The sequence below is a fragment of the Phaenicophaeus curvirostris genome, chromosome 1 (genome assembly GCF_032191515.1).
Source record: "Phaenicophaeus curvirostris isolate KB17595 chromosome 1, BPBGC_Pcur_1.0, whole genome shotgun sequence".
NCBI lineage: Eukaryota > Metazoa > Chordata > Aves > Cuculiformes > Cuculidae > Phaenicophaeus > Phaenicophaeus curvirostris.
Genome location: NC_091392.1, coordinates 71364834 through 71385756, shown reverse-complemented (window position 1 = coordinate 71385756; position 20923 = coordinate 71364834). Strand labels below are relative to the sequence as shown.

At 38.7% G+C, this 20923-nt stretch overlaps 1 protein-coding gene across 13 annotated transcripts in view; it reads right to left on the bottom strand.

Moving 5' to 3' along the window:
- The window catches only part of SOX5 (SRY-box transcription factor 5), a 638339-nt gene that overhangs the window by 25264 nt on the left and 592152 nt on the right, over nt 1–20923 (bottom strand). For 10 of the 13 annotated variants that reach the window (XM_069862326.1, XM_069862339.1, XM_069862334.1 and 7 more), the window contains 2 exons: nt 10802–10979; nt 5930–6102 (listed from right to left, as the gene is read on the bottom strand). In XM_069862326.1, coding sequence (XP_069718427.1) covers nt 5930–6102; nt 10802–10979 — 351 coding nt within the window. The remainder of the gene's footprint in view (nt 1–5929; nt 6103–10801; nt 10980–20923) is intronic. The other 3 variants (XM_069862308.1, XM_069862317.1, XM_069862366.1) reach the window with 1 other exon arrangement.

Below are 20923 nucleotides of genomic sequence, written 5' to 3'. Positions count from 1 at the left end.
GAAGAGAGTAGGGAAAAAGGTAACAAAAAGGGGACATACAGTTGTTAGGATAAAGTGTTAACTTCTATTAACTATTATGTTAACAGTTGTGGGACTGTAATAGTCCATTGTTTGCAAGATACTCCCAGGTCCCCACATTGTATAACAATTAATCCAAACAGAACAATTTCTCCTTACACTTTGAGAACAAAAATATGACACTGATCATCTTTCCTAATAATTTACAGGCCAGTGATCAATAGAGTGGACCACAAATTACAGGACATCTATATTAGCAGTCTGCTGAACTTGGAGGGCTAAGTGTGTGTGTGTATGTAATGTCTGTGGGTAATATAGCCTCTGCTAGTCACTAGGAATGCTAAAGTATTTTTCCAGTAAACTACTACAGAGATTATACAAACAGGCAGGTTTCAACTTTTACAAAGTGATTTGGTTTATGATGATAGCACTGCACCTCTGGACTTCTTTCCAGCGGGTTCTTCCTGTTTGGGAAGCTTGATTTGTGCCAGGTCCCATTCTTCCCAGTTTCACTCATTTCAACTTATTCTCTCTAGTCTGGCCCACAGACTGTCAGCGTTGGCAGCAAGCACAGGGTCAGATGCTGTTTTACTGACCCTTCTCTTTTCTTCTCCTCCTTGCTATTCTCTCCTCCAGTTTTTTCTCAACTTTTTAGTTCATCAAGGGAAGAAAAAAAATGTTACTGAAGTAAAATTCTCTACTGCAAGAGAAATTTAAATCCCATGTGTTAAACCTGTTCCTCCTTATGCCTTTAGTAAAGTGAGCTGCAGTGTTTTATTTCTCAATAAAACCCGCAGGATCTGCAGGTTTGAGACTCTTAATATCCTCTTCCTCCCTGAGGGGAGAGCTGGGACAGAATTAATTTTAGCTCAGTAGATCACAGGAGTTTCTTAAGAGTTAACTCTGCTATCCTCATCCATCAGGCAGCCAGCGAGGCATCAGGAAGGAATGATGGATGTAAAATTATTACAGGGCTGCCACCCAATATACTTACTGCCATTTATAACTAACACTGGAACTGACACACTTTTTTCATTATTAAACATCCACATTAAGTCAACATTGGTCACTGTCATTTTATGTCTGGCACTCTCTTAAGAGGAAGAGGGATAGGTGGGGGTGTGAGTGGGGAGGAGGGGTGGGTGGGAAAGGGAGGAAAGGCATCCTGAACCCAGTGTTCCATAAGCATGACTAATAAATCGGCTCCTGCTTACAATGCTGGAGTAAATATTGCTACAAATAGCTCTTTAGTTACAGCCCAGCAGACAAGTACATGTCAGAGCCTTTTAAGAGGACACGCTCCAAGCTATAGCTGGGAGAACTTGTATCACAGGTTAAGAAACACTTCAGCACAGGAGGTATACCTATTTAGATGCACTCATCTGAGAGTGTGCTACGAGCGTGACTGTGTCTATACAGATCTGAAATGCTTGCATGGCTGTGTATACTTACACAACTGTCCCAGCTGACAGCACCTTTAGCAGCAGGCTTCAAAAACTGGTACCTATTTGTATCAGTGTACACAGACACATGCTGAAATACCTCCTTGTGTGGCTCCTTCCTCCTTTTTTACAGTTACCAGGGTACACAGGCAAATGGTTGAGAGTCTGACTACAGTCAGAAAAACACTGGCTAGCTCAGTGTGTGTTTGTGCTGTGTATCTCTGAAAGAGCGCACTGTAGACTTGTCTGCATGCACACACATGCTGGCTCTTTGTATTTGTGTACATCTCCTTTGCAAAGGAACAGGCACTTTCAGGGCCAAACAAATAGACTAGAGTCCTCTTGCTGATGTTGTCCATTGCGGTGTTTGCACTAGAAGACAATCTGTGCTCTAAGTGACATGTGTAAAAGGTAACATTCTTTATGTATAGTACATATCAAGCTATAATTAACTGTATATGACAGTTACAAATAAAACCATGCTCCTAGGTTTCCAAGAAACCAGAAAAACATATACACACACTTCTCATTTATACGCAGAGATGTTTCCAAGAAAAGTAATGTAAAAATATGTTTTATTGCATTTGCAATTAAAATAGGTTTTAGTAAAATCCATGTTCATCATGATGCTCATAGTTTTTACTGTAATCCTCTGAAAATCAAATCCCTCAAGATGGTCCAAGTTGGATGCCCATAAAATGACTCACCCAAATCATTCTAACCATTTTTTAAAAATCTTTTCTCATTTATGACTCCTTTAATACAGCTTCACTCCAATTCCACAAAGTTCCTGTCTGACTACTGCTAAAAAGCTGGCAAGTCTGGCCATCCACAGGGATCAACCCATCTGGGAACATGAGTGAGATAACAGGTCATGTACATATGTGGAGAAAAGCCTCAAGAGCTTTAAGAGACTCACAAAGGTGATTTCCATCCCCGAGACTGCCAAGCTACCCCTGGGAGATAAATGCCTATGAATCTAACATAGAGATACAGAACTGCACAGAAACTACCTTCACTGGTAGGCTGCAGCAGCAATTATTGCAACATGAAATTCAACAGGTCTCAGAGAATCACAGGAATCATAGGTCTCCATAAATACATTAGCCACTGCAGCAAAGAAGGGAGGAAAACTTGGGATAGCCCCAGATGAGCATTTGTTGCCTATAAGGATTTAGATGACTCTACAGGAAGAAGAGTCTTTCTTCTGCATATAACTATAGACATATTGAATATTTGTAAGTATGAATATACCCATGGACACACAGCTACATTAGGCTAACACTATTCTAATTCCATCTGTCACCTCAAAACCTCCCTGCCAGGGAGCAAACAGTGAGCAAATGTAACATCCAAAAGTTCAGGGGGCTGCCTTTAAGTCCCCTGACATTACCTTGAGCTTCTCTGAATGGAAACCCTGATGGTAACACTGCAGCACTCTTATTTCTCACTAACCATTTCCTCTTTTTCTTGTCTTGAAAACAGGGAAAAGCAGAATAAAAATTAATTTGAAATGGCAAGACTTGCCTTCTTCTCAAATGTTACTCTTGGTAAGAGAGAAAATTTTAAAGTCTTAGATCAAACAGACACAAACTTTAGAGAAGCTGGAGTGTGTCTGGATATGAACTTCACAGCTGGGTAGTCAGTGGATGACCTAGATCATATATGGAAAAGGAGAACAAGTACCTAAACTTTACAGTCTACGTCTCTTCCTCTGTTGGGTCAAATGCAAGAGAGCTCAGGAGACTCTACAAGATAAAAAGTGCAACATCTTAACTAGTGCTTAGTGGCTTAAGTGGTCACCCCAGCAACTCAAATGCAATTAAAGTCTAGGAGAGCTCAGACTTGGTTCTACCCCTTTTCTGTCTCCACTTTTAAAATAATAATAAATGAAAATAATAAAATAAACCAAAATAAAACAAATCAGTGTGTCCTGATAAAGTTTTGACATTTACAGTATCAACAATCTTGAACCCTACAGTTGCTTTAGAAAAATTTTCAATTGAGCAAACAACTTTTTCTTCCTGCTGCCTTGTAAAAGAACTCCTCTCTGCCCTCCACGAGCCCACCAGGAGGCATGAATTAGAGAGGAAAATAAACTTCAACAGGGGTTGAGGGTGAGAAGTGAAAACAGAAGGGGTAAGGAGAATTCCAACAATAGGAAAGTAACAGAATAAAGTGAATGCAGATGGTTCCACTCCTGTTACTTAATCAAAAGGCTGTGCAGAGTCACTAGAGCCAGCATAAAGTCATGTGTTAGAACAACAGCTGATCTGTATTAAAGAAGATTAACTCGCAATGCCATGGTGGAGGGCCTGGGATTATTTTATGTACTTCCACTGCCGAACAAGCCGTCAGTACAATTACTGCCCTCCGATGTGAATGACTGATCTGTAACCACAGCTAAACAGCATGCTGCTTAGGGGCCTGGGTGCTTCATGAAGATGAATTTCCATACCATCAAAGTGCTTTTAATGGGCTTCCTGATCCAACCACAAGGCCTGCTTTGCAAGTATATAGAACTCAGGATGAAGGCTTCCTGTCCAAAAGGATTTGGTCGGTTGTCACTTGACAATTCCCAGCCAGCACAAGGGAGGAGAGGGGGGAGATAGGTAGAGTTGTCTCTGCTTTGGAGGATTAAAAAAAATAGAAAAAAAAAAAAGAAAAAGAAAAAAAAAGGGTACAGATGCTTTCTGAATGCAACCAACTGCTGTATCCACAGCTGAATTCAATGCGCTTAACAAATAACGGCAATTTAGCTATGCTTGCGAGGAATAGCTTGAGTCACTTTGCATTAGCATCTGGCTGAGTGTTAAAGTCATTTCTACATGGGGAGCAGAGAAAAGAAATTTCTGCTCCGAGCATCCTTTCAAGAATGCTTAAATATTTGAATATAAATTCCTTTGTGCTTGTGATCACTTCTTCTTATATCTGACACTCTGCTTTTCCCTTTTCCCTTCTGGTACTCTTCTATGTGAAATGCCATAAACATGCTCCATCCCTCTCTTTCTTTCCCTCTCCCCATACCAGTGCTCTTATTCCTCTAAGAGAGATGGTATATATTGCCAAATACGTATTACACTGGCCTCTTTTTTCCTTCCCCTTGTTCTCAAGAAAGTGCATGAAATTGGAGTCATTTCTACATCACTTACACCCAGGACAGGCTGATGAAAAAAGTACAGTAGGGAGAGACTCATATGTACATTTAACATTCATTACCCAGACTGCTGGCTTCTCACAGCTTATTGATCAAGCTCCATCTAAATCAGGGAAAATGGCTGATTAGATGGAGCTTGATCCAATAAGCTGTGAGAAGCCAGCAGTCTGGGGTAATGAATGTTAAATCGTACATATGGTCTCTCCCTACTGTACTTTTTCATCAGCCCTGTCATGGGTGTAAGTGATGTAGAATGACTCAATTATCATGCACTTCTCTTGAGAACAAGGCGGAAGGAAAACAAGAGGCCAGTGTAATACGTATTTGGCAATATATACCATCTCTCTTAGAGGAATAAGAGCACTCGGTATGGGACGAGGGGAAGAAAGGAATTGACGACAAAGTATTGCTAAGTATATGATATTGAGATGCACACAAGAATTTGGATGTATCTCTTAGGTGGTAGTATTATAAAGACAGTTCACTATAAATGTGGCAGCAAGGACTGGCAGGTCTATTTACCCTCCATAAGCCAGGGGAGTGCAGGAAAGACATCAGGTACTTCCTGAGAAAATCAGCAAATGACAACCTCTTTGACACATGCGACAGAAACCAATTTTACTAAAGAATATTCATTTTGTTGATATTTTGTATAGCACAGCTTCACAGGACAATTCAAAAGATGATGGTAAGGCCCATACGTTCTGCTGCCTCTAAGTTTCACTGCAAATATTTGTGCAGTTTGTGTTGTCAATTCTCCATTGTTTCAATTTTGTTAAGTCATCTAACGTGACATGACAGTGCTACATTGCAATGGTCACAAAATATCATATATGACAACCTCACAAGGCTAAATACCCAGAAGCCGAGCTCAAGCATCAGCAAAGCTTATGTTCCTAAAGAAGCTTGAATATTTTCAAATCCAGCTCATCTCACAAACACACAGAAGCATTTCCATAAAGCAAGATTTCCACCTAGACCCAGAGGTTTCCAAGATCACCTTCTCATAACACATGTTGACAGGCTGGAACAGAGAATTAGTGGCCTTCGAAGTTCTCATGGGGGCATTAATGATCTCTGCTTCCTCTGCACTCTCCTCTAAAGGTCTCCAACACTCTCTCTCATGTCATCTTTTGGTTGTGGTTTTGATTTTACTTTTCACTTTTTCTGAAATAAACAACTAACAACTATTCTGTATAAAATGGGGAAGAAGAAAATAGAGCGAGAAAAAGGAGGAGAAAAAAAAAAAGGAGGAAGAACCTAAGTATCTGTGGGAAGAGCCGAATCCTTTACAGGAGTCTTGGAAACTCACCTTCTCTGTCCTGCAATTATTGAGACCCAGGCTATTCACAACGGCCACCTTCCCATCCAACACCTGTTGTTCCCTCCGAAGTTGCTCCTTCATCTGTCGGGCCTCCTGGATTGCCTTGGTAACAGCATCATGGTCATTTAAATAACCTGATGATGTGATAGAAGAAAGGATATCTTAAAAAAAGAAAGTTACAAGAAAACACTTTAGCTTTCATCAATGAAATGCACCAACGGTTTATCATTATTAATGAGAAAGGGTTAAAAGGTAATGCCCAGAAACCCATCCATGCTTTGTAATTCTGTTATTGTCATGATAGAGCCACCTGGATAGAAACCTCAGTGCCAAAATCATCGTCCTGATATTTGATCCCATTAGTTTCAATATTTCCCTGATGCTGCAGAGGTTAGTCCTGTGGTTTGCATACAGCAGGATATAACCGGATAAGAGTTAGAGGAAGCTTTGATCATGCCAGCAATCCCAAACTCTTCAAAATAGACCATTTCATTCTTCCCCTTCTTAAAACTTGTGAATACATTAAAATAAACCACAGGTGGCGGTGGTTTGCTATAGATATGAAATGCATAATGCCTGGGAAGAGAAAACTCATCCACTGAATGCTCCCCACCACCACCTGTCATTCAGAAATGTATAAGAAACCACAGCTACACAGATCTACATTCCCACTCCTATTCATGCTGCTAATAGTAGGTCAAATGTCCACTGTTTTGCTGCAAATTCACAGCCTAGGGCTTAGCCTTAGTAGTCACTGAATTATTTCCTTTTAAAATGTTACAAGCATCACCGGCACAGCTAATACTATTTAATTTTAAATGTGACACTTTGTCATTTTTTTCCTTTAGCGTACTGTAGATTATACTTATTATGATCTGCATATGATTTGTAGGATAGAATACTGATGGGAGACTCCAAGCCCCAGTCTATTTTTCAAACATTAAAAGAGAGGCTAATATCTATCAATCTCCCTCCCCCGCTCCACATCCCCACACACGCGTGCACGCACACACTTCTTTCTGTCTTTTAACTAGGGCATAAAAACGGCATAAAATGAATCTGTAATATGAAATTGCCCAGAAAAGGGACTTCTGTTTGTGACATGAGGCTAAATCTAACCAGATCCATTGGTGAATTGTGACAGATGGAGGGACTGTGAGACAGAAGGCAGGCACTAATCACACACAAAATGACCGGCTTGCCTCAACATGTTCCATGGATTCCAGCAAACTTTACACCCTAATCCATTTTTAGAACAAAAAACATCTGGGCCATAAATCCTCTAATCTGCCAAAACACGCTATTAAATCCCATGATTTGTTGAAAAACACTAAGATTAAAGAAAGGAAATATAAAATGGCTAACTGCCGTGTTAGGAAAGTGTTATTAATACTCTTTCTTTGTCTCAATTATGAATGTTCTGTTCCTAAAGAGCCTTGTCTAATCATGTCAGATTACACATCCTTGTTGTATTGCTAGACTCTTCTATCTGATCTGCTGATTGCCAAAAAACGTAGAACATTGTCTTGCTGCTTAAAACATTTCAGGGGAAGAAGCTGATGTCAGATTAGTTCAGTGCTGCACTGCTGTCAGGATTTTAGTTTCGTTTGGGTTTTTATTATTGTTTTTTCAGACTGTAGACAGAATAGGACTGGCATTTCCATCCTCCTTGGCATGCAAAAACTGGAAAGAAAAGTTTCTGTGCAGTTTGACTGTTGTTAATTGTACTAATAGTTAGCTTTTGGCTAAATATCCAGGAACCTTGAGAGTTTTATATGAAATAACGACCCCCATTGCTTTTATCAAATGACCTAGTTCAGTAATTCCCAGCCAATGGAATTCTGCTAGTTCCAGCTTTCCCAGCATAAGGCAGGATATAACCTGCACCAGCACAGTGCTTCCAGCTGGATGTTTTTTTTTTTTACCTCCATTTTATCAACTTGCTTGGTTTCTTCCCCACTTTGCATCTGTTACTGATCAAGCTTGTATGTAGTCAGAATAAATTAAAAAGGATGCAAACAAACAAACAGTAGTATTAGTGCTGGTTGTGCTCTTGATTAGGCTAGGTAAATACTTTCAATCTGTAAAATACAGTCAAATTTGCCTAGAAGCTGGAATTCATGCCCTTCTCCAGATTATTTGGCTTTTCCTGAATACTGCTATCTTTGAGACAGTTTGGCACATGACAGTGAATAAAAGCAAGCACTCCTTATGTTTTTCAGTAGCTGCCAAGATGCTGGTGTGCAGGGAAATGATTAATATAGAAGCGAGTTGAATGTAAATTATTGTTGTTTAGGGTAGGTGGTGAATTATTGACAGAGAAGGGAACTGCATTACATAAAATGCACTTAGTTACAAGGATTGCCAAACTAGCATAGAGATGTTGCAGATAATAGCAAAGGGCAGAGAGAAGTTGTTTCTGTTTTTAGTACATGGACATATGCCTGTTCCCAAAAAGAAATGCTTGGATCTAAAGTCATACATGAAGCCATGACATTTGTGACTGCTCAGTCTGTAGCATAATTTGTAAGCTATAAGGATAGCTCTAGAAAAGGACTACGTATCTCTATGTGCAAATGCAGCTATACTGCTAATCACAGGAGGCTGTAAAGTTTACATCCTCGAAAGACAACTGAACAATACGTGAGCATTTGTCCATGCCATGGGAACCAAGCAGCCTGAAGGACTGCTTTCAGAGAATAGTTTTAATTTTACATTAGTGGCACTAAAAAGTGACAGATCAACTGCATCTCAGCAAGGTAGGCTGTGCGCATCTAGGACAGACAACTTGTGTTTCTCTAACAGTTTTAGGGACCTTGGTCCTATTGCTAAAAATGCTACTAAAGTTTTTTTATGGTGTAGCTCTTACTGGAGGGTGACTTGAAATTCTATGCACACTTATTTAAGATCATCAAATGGTTTTAACATGGTAACGAGTTTTATTTGCTGTAGCTTTGGTTGGATCTGACCTAACGGCTAGCAGGAAAAGACTGTAGTGTTCACAGAATCACAGAATGGTAGGCGTCTGAAGCCTTTTATTCTTCTATCCCTTCATTAAAGGATAGACCTTTGTTAGAAGTAGGCTATGCTTGTCCAGTTCTTGCACCACTGTTAAAGACTGCTTATCTTATATATAGTATATATAGTATATAGCAGTGATACTGCTCAGCAACCTCAAAAAGTCACTTTCTGTATTCGTAGCCGAGAGAGATACAGCAGTGAACTCTATGTCATTAACAATAACTTAAGTATGTTATCTTTTGCTCCACAGTTTTCCATGGTTTATTAATGGTATAACACATTAATTCTTCTTAAAAGAGTGACCTTTGAAGCTCCATTCATCCTCACAGCTTTTATCCAATTACATTATCACTCATTACAGGTACAGCATTTCAAAATCTACATTTTGTTAAAAGAAGTAAATTGCAGGGGTCTCAAACCTACGACAAATATCAGGTGTGTAGGGAAAGAAGACTGGAGAGAACAAGAGATGTCCTGCCACAGAGAAGTAGGTCAGATGCTTAACTCTGCATCTAAATGTGAAGCTCACTTTATGAAGGGCAAAAAAATTGATGTGAAAAAACCTGAAACTTAATGCATTGCACATAGAGAGCAGTAGGACCAAGTAAATTAAAGATGAAAGATATTATTACCTACCACAGCTAAAGAGGGTAGGGTTAATAGTAATACATACACTAAGAATTAACTATGTGGTATTTACAAAATGTTTATATAAACGTAACATGTCATACCAAATAAAGTTATTTTCTATTCTAAAAGGCATAAAAGTATATTTTCTGATATGTGTAACTCTTGTCAACATTAGCAATAATGATGTATGCACAGTAGGAGAGTAACATAGTGACCCCTAGATCTGTTTTGATCTTTGGACTTAAATGTAGGTCTTCCTGGTTGTCTCTATAGGTAGAATATGGATTACAGAAATCTTGGGAGAGACCCATAAAGCCACAAAAAATTTCCTGCATAGCACTGAGAAACAGCTTCTGACAGGTTTGACCTACAGTGTCTTTTGTTCTGTGTGCTATCTGAAAGTGGCCAGCAGGAGATGCTTTAGGAGGAACAAGACATATGGAAGCAAAGGTACAACAATCTATAACAATTCCCTAATCATAGTTTGACTTACATCCTGAAATTTCAATTCAGGTAATATTAATAAATAAATATTAATATTTTATAATTTGTTAGCATTAATAATAGTGGTTTATGATAAACAAATATTTATAAATAAAATATTTCAGTCAGAAGGATGAAGAATGGAGTGTGTCCACAGTTTACTTACACACATGAAGAACAGTACCTTTAACACATCACACCTGTCAAATCACTATCAGGACTTTTATTATTTAGATGGTCTTTAGGTAACGAGGTAATTTTGACAGGAGGAAGAATTCACGCTGTTTTGTGGAACAACGTTAAGAATGGCCAATCAAGAATTTTTTGCTATATACAAGATCAGTCTTGTTTTTTTTAAAGAACCTGGTGATTGTTTTGCTTATTAAACCAAGGAAAAATAATGCTCCATGCAGCTTTTTAGTGGACTAAAGATTAAACCTGTAATTTTGAAAAAATGTATTTGCATATGTAGACTTTTAACTTAAAAGGATTTTTTTTTAAAGTTTCTTCATTGCTTTGAGATGACATAGTAAAATATCATGAGTCTGTAAAAGTTGGTATTTCCTGAAATCATAGGCCTCTGGGAGTTTCTTCACCGATATCAACAAATGTAGTACTATATTATGATCAAACCATGACAGCTCATACACCACTGGCTGATAAATAGCCACTTTCCAACAACACCTATTAATTATTATGAGGAGTGGCAAATGAAACTGAGCTTACCTATTGTGTTAGATCTGGCCGAAGGACTAGTTAATGTTGCTGGCACGGAAGATTTTAGTGAACTGGCCCCACTATTTATTCTCAGAGCTGGCATATGAGGCGAGGTGGGTGATGTGGGAGACTTGCCATCAGATGTCTTGGGTTTGGCTGAAAGGTTCAGAGGCTGGGCTACTTCATCCTACAACAAGCAGAAGAGAAAAGAATGTTATTAAAAGAACTGCTGTTGGCACAACACGGTCCAAGCAAAGACAGTTGTTTTCAGCTTGTATGAACTTCTAAACCAGAAAGGTTGTATGATATATATTAAGATCAAATGTGATACTACCTTGTCATTCCAGTTTGGAACTGAGATGACTGATAAACTGGAAAATTAGCATGACATGATCAGAGAACATCCTCCATTTGCATGTTGTATGTAAGAATTTTCTCTGAAGAAATGCTTCAAATATATCCTTCACTGATGGAAACAAAAAGCACTTTTACAGTTATCTTTTATTGTCATTTTAAACTTGATATGAATGAAATTTATAAGAACTGAAGAGCATTTTCACTTAAAATTCCACCACCACAAATCAAATCAGGTAAATGTGTTTGAGTGAATGGGCTTTCAGTTGGTGGTTTTTTGTTGTTTTTGTGTTTGGTTGGCTGGGTTTTTTTAAGTTGTGCTTTCCTCTGAATTTCAAATGCTTAGAACTGGAAGGACAAAAATATAATGGGAAATAAATAGTTCTCTTCCACCACAACAAGAAAGCAGGAAGAACCTCCCCTTTCTTTCCACAGAATTATCCAGGTTATTGAAAAAATAACCCATATAGTTCTACATAAGCTCTTAGATTTTGTGTGTGTGTGTGTGTGTGCGCGCGTTCTGTGGAGCTGGACTTCAAGATTTCAGCAGTTATTATGCAAAAATAGGGAAAACGGAGTGACATTTTTTGCAGTGTAACTGCAATTATTCCTAAACCTGGCTTGATTACACAGAGTAACAGATAGTGCTACAAACCACATTAAAATACTAAGTAATTTAAGTTTGTTTGACCAAAATAAAATACAACAAGGAAAAAAAAAAAAGGAAGGGAGAACAAGATTTTCAGTAAGGGGGATATTTTAGAAATTATTTTAACTGATTTTTAAATATAGTATTACGTCCAACGAACACACACTAGCGTAGCTTTCCCCTGGCACTGTGACTTAGGAAAGACATCCTTTACCCAGTGGAAGTGTTACAACACACAACTGGGTTTCAGCTGTAGGCACTGAAGCAGCTGATTCTGATCTCCCCAGGTTCTAAGTACATTAGCTGTTATTGAATTAGTCCTGATTTACAACAATGCAAAGTTGACTGGAATTAGACTCATAATATTGTGTGTTTCATTGTTACCACTAAGATATCTGTAACTACTATCTTATAATACTGATTCTTTTCCACAGAGGGTGGTGTGCTGCAGTAAAGAAGGAATTTTATAGTTGCCTGTCACTTGTGGAAGCATGATGTAGATGCTTGTGGAAGCATGATGTAGATGTATGCATCCAAACACTGAACAGTTCTGTAAAGTACTGTCATATAACTTTTCCATCACCTGAAAGAAGTAAGCTTTGAGAAAAGCATTTTTTATTGTTTGATTATTTCTACACTTTTGTAATAGTTGTGGTAAAAATTAAATCTTAGAAAACAAATGTATCAGGGACACTGTGGACAGAGCTATCATCCTTGAAGTGGTATTTAAGCTGTCCTAGATGCAACTTGTGCATAGAATTAAGGAGGGTGGGGGGTGGAATCAATGTATAAATGCACTTAAGAGCCTATATTCTGTATCCTCAGAAGCCACTTAGAAGGCATAGTTCTGCTGATCTTCTAGGAGACTTAAGGCTCAGGGTTAAAAATGTTGCTCAGTTCAACCAGCATTTGCCATTTTAAGAAGGTATTTGTTATTTACAGAAATACAAATCCACCTGTACTAGAATAAAATAGATTAATGTATTAGCCAAATAAAAGGGGACTTGCTCTGCTCTTCCACCAATTTCAGTTAAAAAAACCAAAACCACAACAGTGCAACTGTAATGTTGTAAAATCGGTAATGAGATAGTTGCATAAAAGCGTGAGTACAAACTAGCCAATGAACCAAACAAACATAGTGACCCTTTGCCAGGCCACGAACCCTGAAGAGTAAAGTCATCTATTTGGAAGACAATATCAGGAGCAATGCAAACCTGCCCACACACTTGTTTCAGCTCAATTCAGGAGTGGTTGGTTTCCATGTATATTCAGTTTTTGTCCTCTGCTCTAAGCCTCAACAAAAGGGGCTGTTTAGTTTCTGATATAGTACTAAAAGTTGCAGTGTGATCTATGGCCACTGGAAATCCAACTGAAAGCAGCACTTCAGTTCATATAGAGAAGCAACCAGTCCGTGGCATGAATAGCTCTCAGTCACTGCAAAGTCATTTCGGATTCCAACCTGCATCCTCATGCTAAAATGATTTTTTGTGGTTGCATCCTTCTGTCCTTCAGCTATCCTCTTCCTATAAAGTTTACTAGTTTCCCTTCTCTCACTCCTACTCCCTTTCCTCAGTTCTTGTGTTCCCTTTTTTTTTAAATTGGTGTGAAGGCAAGGTCTTGTGCAAGACCACTACAGAACAGAACAGTGGTTTTGGTCTCATTTAATGCAAGTTAGAAATGGTGGGGGTGTTTTTTTCCATCGTAGGCATCCAGCAATGGAATTTTCTGTGCTGTAACTGTTCTTGGTAGTAAGAATGCTCTTCTTCATTCAAGTCAGCACAGCCTTCTCTGGAGCCAAGAAGTATAGGCCTTGTGGAAATAATGGAAGTCGACAGTTCCAGAGCTGATAAATGTCATTTCAAATTGCCCCTTCATTCACTTTCATTGTGCGTTCAGCCTAATGGTAAATTAATCGGAGGTCACAGAAGCTTGGTTCTCATAAAGGAAGATAAGTAAACAATTTTCAGCCATTATATGTATTTGCAAAATGACATTACTTCACTGTTTGCTGTTCATAACATTTTTACTTTTGCTAATTCAAAGAGCATTCTTAAATCCTCACTGGAAGTCAAATACATTAAAGATTGAGTCAGAGAGTTTAGAAACCCTATGCTGGATCTTGAGTTGATAATAATTAAGTAATTTAAGTAATTTCCTTTACCACAGTGGACTACACTGATTTATTCCATGGAAGTCTAAAACATATCTAGGAGAAAGGTAATGATATAAAATTGTGTTAAGGGTGAAGATGACTGTTAGGATCTTCAATCCTGTACTCAGTGAGAAATTTTACTCTTTTTCCTGTTTGCAGACATAAATTCAAAATTTTCTGCTCTTCCAGTTTAAACCAAGAACTGTACTGTCTTCATTATTGATTTGCACCTGCATAACCATAAGAAGAATTAAGTGTTGGCCGACCTTTATGTTTAACTATAAAATCTCCCAGCTAACATTCTGTCACATTATAGATTAGCAGGCTTCACTCTCAGTTATATCAAGGTTGTTTATAAGTGCAGCATGACAGCTAGGGCAAATAAGAGTAATAAAAAGAAATAAATAGATGTACCAGGTAGATGGTATCTTTTAACAGCCAGGAGATTTGATTTTATACAGTGGGATCACAGAATCTAGAACTGCTCCCTGCACTTAGTCTTTTTACAGAGAGCACTCAGTATTGATTGCTCCCTGCCTTTTTTTTGACATGTAGTTATTCTAAGATGCCATTGCTAAGGGGTTTTTTTTCAAGCCAGTGTTTTTTAGAGTTAAACAAAGTCAAATGCTTATTTATTTATCAGCCAAAATGATTAATATTTAGAACACAGGACATTAAGACCCAAAATGCTTATAATCATATAAACACAGGTGTGACAAAAGTAAAACATGATCTTGGTTAAAGGTTAGGAATGCATCCTTTAAAGTAGCGCATTTGTCTAACAAAACAAAACACACACACAAATATAGAGAAAAATGCATAAGCAAAAACACACAACAGAGGGATAATAAAATGAAGTACCCACAGCAAAAGCAACGCATTGGTAGAGAGATTCCCATTCTCTGTATCCCAGAAGTGTCAGAATAGTCACTATTTGGGGGGGAACTGGTGGTTTCCTGAGACTGGAAGACTGTCATTAACCAAAACTTAAGATCTTGAGGAACTTCAAATCCTTGATTTGCTGTAGATTTTTTTCCCACCTGATCTCAAGACACATGAGGGAAGAGGTAAGAACCATTCACCTACACCAGAATTTGAACCAGAAACGACACATTCAAGAGTTCTATTTTGTAGCTTCACTCAAACTGAGTTTATATAACTTTGAGATTTCATACTTAAGCATCAGACAATGAAAATCCCAACATTTAAGCAGAAATACTGCCGGTAAGTTGAGTGTGCATCACACTGGTTTTGTAAGGTTTGTATGGCCCTTTGAAAAGATGAAATGCAGGGTAAAGAAAAAGTGTTTGTTAATATGGGAGGTAAAAATGCAGGGAAGAGAAAAGGAAAGGATTTTGTAACAGTCATACAGTAACATAGCAGCAGAGTTTCAGATAGACCCAGGAATTCTGACTTGCAGTCACCAATGTTGCAGACAGTTGGCTGAAACAGCGTCTTTTCTAAATATTTCAATGATGCTCTCTTTATTTACTTCCTCCTAAGATAAAAGGTTAATTTATCTCTATGGAGAATGGGTATCTAAAAGAAGGGAACAGACTCTGATTTTAAGGATGTCTCTAAATTGTTTACTAAAAATAGCACTATTTCAACACCAAGAGGTGAATAAAAGACTTATAGCCCAGATGAATGAACCAGTCTCGGGGAAAAAAGAAAAGGGTGCTGATGGGTAAGAAACTAGATGATTGATTTGTATTTATTAATCTAATTTCTTTTTACATACTTTAAAGAGTAGTATACTATTAAATACAGTAACTGGATTATAGCACTGTCATTTGAATCCAAGTGCTGTATTCCACTGTGGCACACACAGAAGATCCAGGTTGCACGGTTTATTACAAAATCATGAACTACTCTGTACATCATCTGACTGGCAATACAAATGTGCTTAAATGACCTGGCATAAGCACAGCCTAGCATGCTCTGCTAAAGAGGCTTTTCATGACCTCTGGGAACACATTTGCCACATCTTGCTGCCTATTTAAATGACCTTGACAGTATAAATTACAGCCAAATGAGTTAGAAATAAGAAGCCGGAGAGGGGGTTTCTAAAGGAATGCCTCTGCCACCTCACCAGAAACAAAGCCTCATTCCCCTACCCTGTTTCTGTTTCATGGAGATCTTCATTTCAACAGAAATGCAAAATATGGAGCACTTACTGGCATGTCTAGGGCAGATGACAATGATGCTATTGTTGCCTACAGAACAATGCACCCAGTCAGTGGCTTATCCAGGCTTATTCAGTCTTGTGCTCATCTAGAAATGTCTAACCACTACATGTTAGAAACTGAGGTGCAACGGCATATATGTAAAGAAAATCCTTCAGCACCACTGTCCCTTAAGACTACAGTTGTCCATACAGTCACACAAAGACACTGGCAGCTTCCTTCACGTCCCCTCCCCTTCCTCTGAAGCTATTCAGGGTGAAATTATCAGTTGTGATAATAAGAAGCCGAGAGGTAAAGGCAGTTGTGAAACATGTTGTATAAATGAATCATGCTGCTGATATTATCCTCACTGATGAAATAATTGTATTAAATTAAGCAGAGATGTTCACATGACAGGATGGGTGAATTAGATAATGCTCATCTGCAGCTGTACCTCCTCCTGCCATATTCTCAAGTTTTGATTAAGAATAATGTGTCCCTTCCTGAAAAGGTGGAAATTTCTCTAACTACACAGAAAAAGAGATGTAGATATATAAACAGGCATCTTGGTTACAATATGATAAAAAACACAATAAAATTATTCTTCACATTCAGAGTAGTCAGTTTATCCTACTCTTGCTCTTGAGTTTCAGTGCCAAAAGCAGAAGGTACAAATAGACTTGTCAGAAAGGAAAAGAAAAGGTACCAAAGACAATACAGAGGGCAAAAATTAGGAAGAAACATCTTACTTCTTTCTAATCCTGCAAAACGCACAGATTTTTCCTTCTGTGATAGCTTCAGAAATATCTTAGTCTGGATTTCTGCCTATATCTACAGAATTTTTTTTATGGTGTTGCTTTGCTGCCTAACTTTTCCTGAGTGCGTCACCCTCAGAAAGTAGACAATTTTCCTTGACTCATCCAATCAAAGTTAGTACTTCCAGTCCTTACTTGATAGCGCCCGAGTACTTGATAGTACTCTTATTCATGGGACTCAAAACAAAGCAGGGAACTGAGCTGCCTTACATTTGTGACAAATATTCTTTTTGTTCTCTCATCTGCTTCTTTTAGGGAACTATTCAACAAATAAATTGCTCCCCGATGCTGTTTATACACGGGGAGTATTCTTGCAGTCTCCATTCTTGTTCATGGGGAAAACTGGTGCAGGAACACACCAACTCAATCTGTTTGTAGTACTAAGGACAGACAGGATTTTTTTCTGTACTTTTTTACAATGCTAGGGGCTCTCAGTGAAGATATTCTCTGGGGACTTCGTCCTCTCAGAAAGATCCCTAACATCTTCCCTTTCATTTTTCTTTATAGCAAGCCTAGCTGCCAGGCAAGAAGTCTGCAGTTACAAAGACTAATTTGCTGCCCTGGAAACTCCAAGCTTTGATTTTGTCTAGTCCACATGTTGTCACTGTAAAATAAGAGACCTGCTGCATGGTTTTCCTCTGTATTTAGCAGTGTTGTTTCCTGAAGTTGTACACAGGATTCATAAACAGATGTAGGAAAAACAAAAAAGGAGCATGCAAAATTACCTACCTATAAAAATGGAAAGCCCTAGGAGCTGGAAGCCTTCCCTTCCTCCCCACAACCTTTTTATCCAATGCACAACGCTAACTCTGTAGTATCGCTCTAGTCTGTGAGCCATAGATTACAGATGCTGAAATAACAGAGGACCAAATGCTAAACAAGTCTAGGATCATTTCAGTCCCCCAGCTAGCTCAGACATGGAAGAGCGCAGGCTGTTTCAGCTGCAGGGCAGTCTGAAAGCAGTGTCTGCGGACAGAGCTATGTAACTCCTCCTCAAAGTCCAGATCCAACTACGACCTGGGGCAAAGGCCTTCATTTTGTGTTGCACCTAGTCATAACTCAGCACACAGAACCCTAAAAGCAACTCTTAAAAAAAATCTTTAGGCAAGACAAGCACTGCATTGGGACACACTACTTTGGGGTCTTGTGGAGCTCAAGGTAGGCTGTCTGGCCAACAGAATACACCAGGGCATGCAGCTTAGCAAAATGAGCAGACTGGTATGTGTTTACCCAAAACTCATTCATTTAGTTTCTCAAATCCTCAGAGAAGCATCCTCCAAACCATTCTTGCAGCTTCTGGCTGCCTTTGGACTGCCAAAACGCCCACCATCCTTGTGAAGTCTCCTGGTAATCTCCACACACAAATAGCACAATATGTTTAACGAAAGCAACTGGTATAAGATTTCTAGGCTATTTTTGCTTGATCGTGAGTTTTCAGTCACACCAACCTCTCGGGAAACCAGACGACTTATAGATGCTTATTCCAACTCAGATCCAAACTTCAAACATACACTGTCACCCATATAAAAGCAGCTGACTTACACCTATTGTTGTTATTGTGCAGTTTGGGCATTTGTTCTTCTGTTAGACTGAAATAAGCACAAGTGAGAGTTGCTCATCATGCTGCTTAGGACCCAGTACATGGATTTGCAGTACAGCATGAAGCAAAATTGCATGAACAAAGAGCTTTTAGCATTTGCTTGCACCTCATAATGAAAAATCTCCGTCTCATTCTGCATCTCCAAGTGAGTGAAAATTTGACTCAGCAGCCTCATTTACAAGAAAAACCTTCAGTGAAGCTTGTTCTGAGCAAATTGTGCCAGGTTTTGCCAAAATGAGAAGGGTCCATGTTGAGTAAAGAGACAACATGAGCCAGGGCAGACAGACTGGCCACTTGGGATTCTGCTAGTCCGTACTTCATGCCAAACCTGGGTCCCGTTGTCAATTTTTTGCTTCTACTAATTATTGTTCAGCTATATTTCTCTTATCATTGCTGTATCTATTTATTTGGTATTATGCTATTCATGAAGCACTTCTTTAAGAAGGCTCAAGTCAGCTGCTAAGCAGGAAGAGTGACTTAGGCACAGGTCAGCAGGGATTGATGCAGACTTTGCAAATCTACAGAAGGAAGACAACAACTGATTTTTCAGGCTTTTAAGCATGCAAATCACTTTACATGAGGTAAAAAATATTAGAAAATATCACAAAATTATGGGGGACAGGAGGAGAAAGGATTCTTCCCAGAAAGATGGCTTCTTTCGAACTGTTCCTACTGAACTACATAGCAAGCAGTAAAGTGCAAGAGGGAAAAAGAAATCACTTTTCCAGTGCACAACAGGTATATCAATTCATTAAACCTCATAATTACTCTGACAGCTTTTACCTTATTTTACAAATGTGAAGAATAATGCACAAAGTGGCTACATTATTTGCCTAATCTCACACAGTGAGGTAACAGCTGAGTCATATGGAAAAACCGAGCAATCGCCACTTTTGCTCAGACCAATGTTTTGTGTTGGTTTTTTTTGATATTGTACTGAACCTCCCAAAAATGCCTGGTTGCTTCAACAAAATTCCAAGAAACGTTGTCAGACAGTTTGAGCTGTAGCATGTATTCCTGAACTTGTGCTGGGAGACACTGGAGAGGTTTGTGCCCTGAAACATGATGCCTTGTCGCTTGGGTCTTAGCTAGTTGTCTTTTTAAATCCTTGCTACATAATTCTGTCCCACTAAAATCCAGAATTCTAAACATGTGGTGTCATGTCCTTAATAATGTGCTCTCCCCTCCATAACAAGGCTGTTTAAAAAATGGAAGTAGACTGTAGACTGGATTTTGTTTGCTTCCTAAATTGAACTTGGAGTCATCACCTTCCAGTGAATAACCTCCAGGAAATGTTAAGCAGAATGAACAGCAATGAAAACAACAAAATCTGAAAGGATGGGGAAGGACTTGGAAGGAAATAAAACAAGGACCTGCATAGCCAAACAGCATTACAAACTGGTACATTTTAAATGAACAACAAGAAAACAGAAGCCACACTGATCAAAGCCTCCCACCTCCTCTCTGTGGTGGATGACACCTTCGCTGGGAGCACACCACCACCTCTAACCCCACACCTGCAAAAGGAATTAATTTCAAAAAGAATACAGACCAAAGCGTACCATATCAAAACAAATTAGCAACAGACCCCTCCTCCTGCTGTGGTCAAGCAGGAGAAGCAAAGATGCTGCATGGATTCTAAGATTCAGGGGGAGGAAGAAAAGACAAAACAAAGCCCCAGCTGTTGAAAACTTTAGAAGAAACAAGTCAAAAGAGCTTGAAAGAAAAGAGATTTCAAACAGCTTGGACAACTAGTAGTAGGCTAAGAATTTCCTTTTCAAAAACCACCTGTGCTTTCTCTGACTTTGGAAATCTCTGTGTAGTCTAGGTAGATTTTTCACGAAGAGAGGCAGCAACATATGCAGTACTACAAATAAGTAGTGCAAAGATAACATGCACTGTTTTTATTTATAGATAGATACAACTGTAAGAAAAATGTCAAAAAATGTTTTGCAACTGTAGTTATGACCTGCTTGACAATTTGTTTTTCCAACTAATAGCTTTTCAAAGGGAAACTATCAACACAAAACTCATCTGTCTTTAATGCTTGTGTGCTACTAACAACATCTCAGATCACTGAAATCAAAATGATTCTACAACTCTGTCTTGCTGGATATTTTTTCATTTCACCTCCTTTTAGTAGTAAGATGAAATCTCATCAGCAGTTCCAGAAACCAGAGTGAGTTTAACGTGCTGTAGGGAATGTTCAAAGCAAACACATGCTCTATCACTGAGTACAGCACTCATAGAAAATGAATTCATTTAATACTTACGCCCCACTCACACAGGTGGGGTTAACTACCTCAGCATACACGTGTTGGGAAAGGTCGTTCCTTTTTCTATGCCACAGTCATGCTTTTTTTTTTTTATTGCTGATTCTCTGGGTCATACCAAAG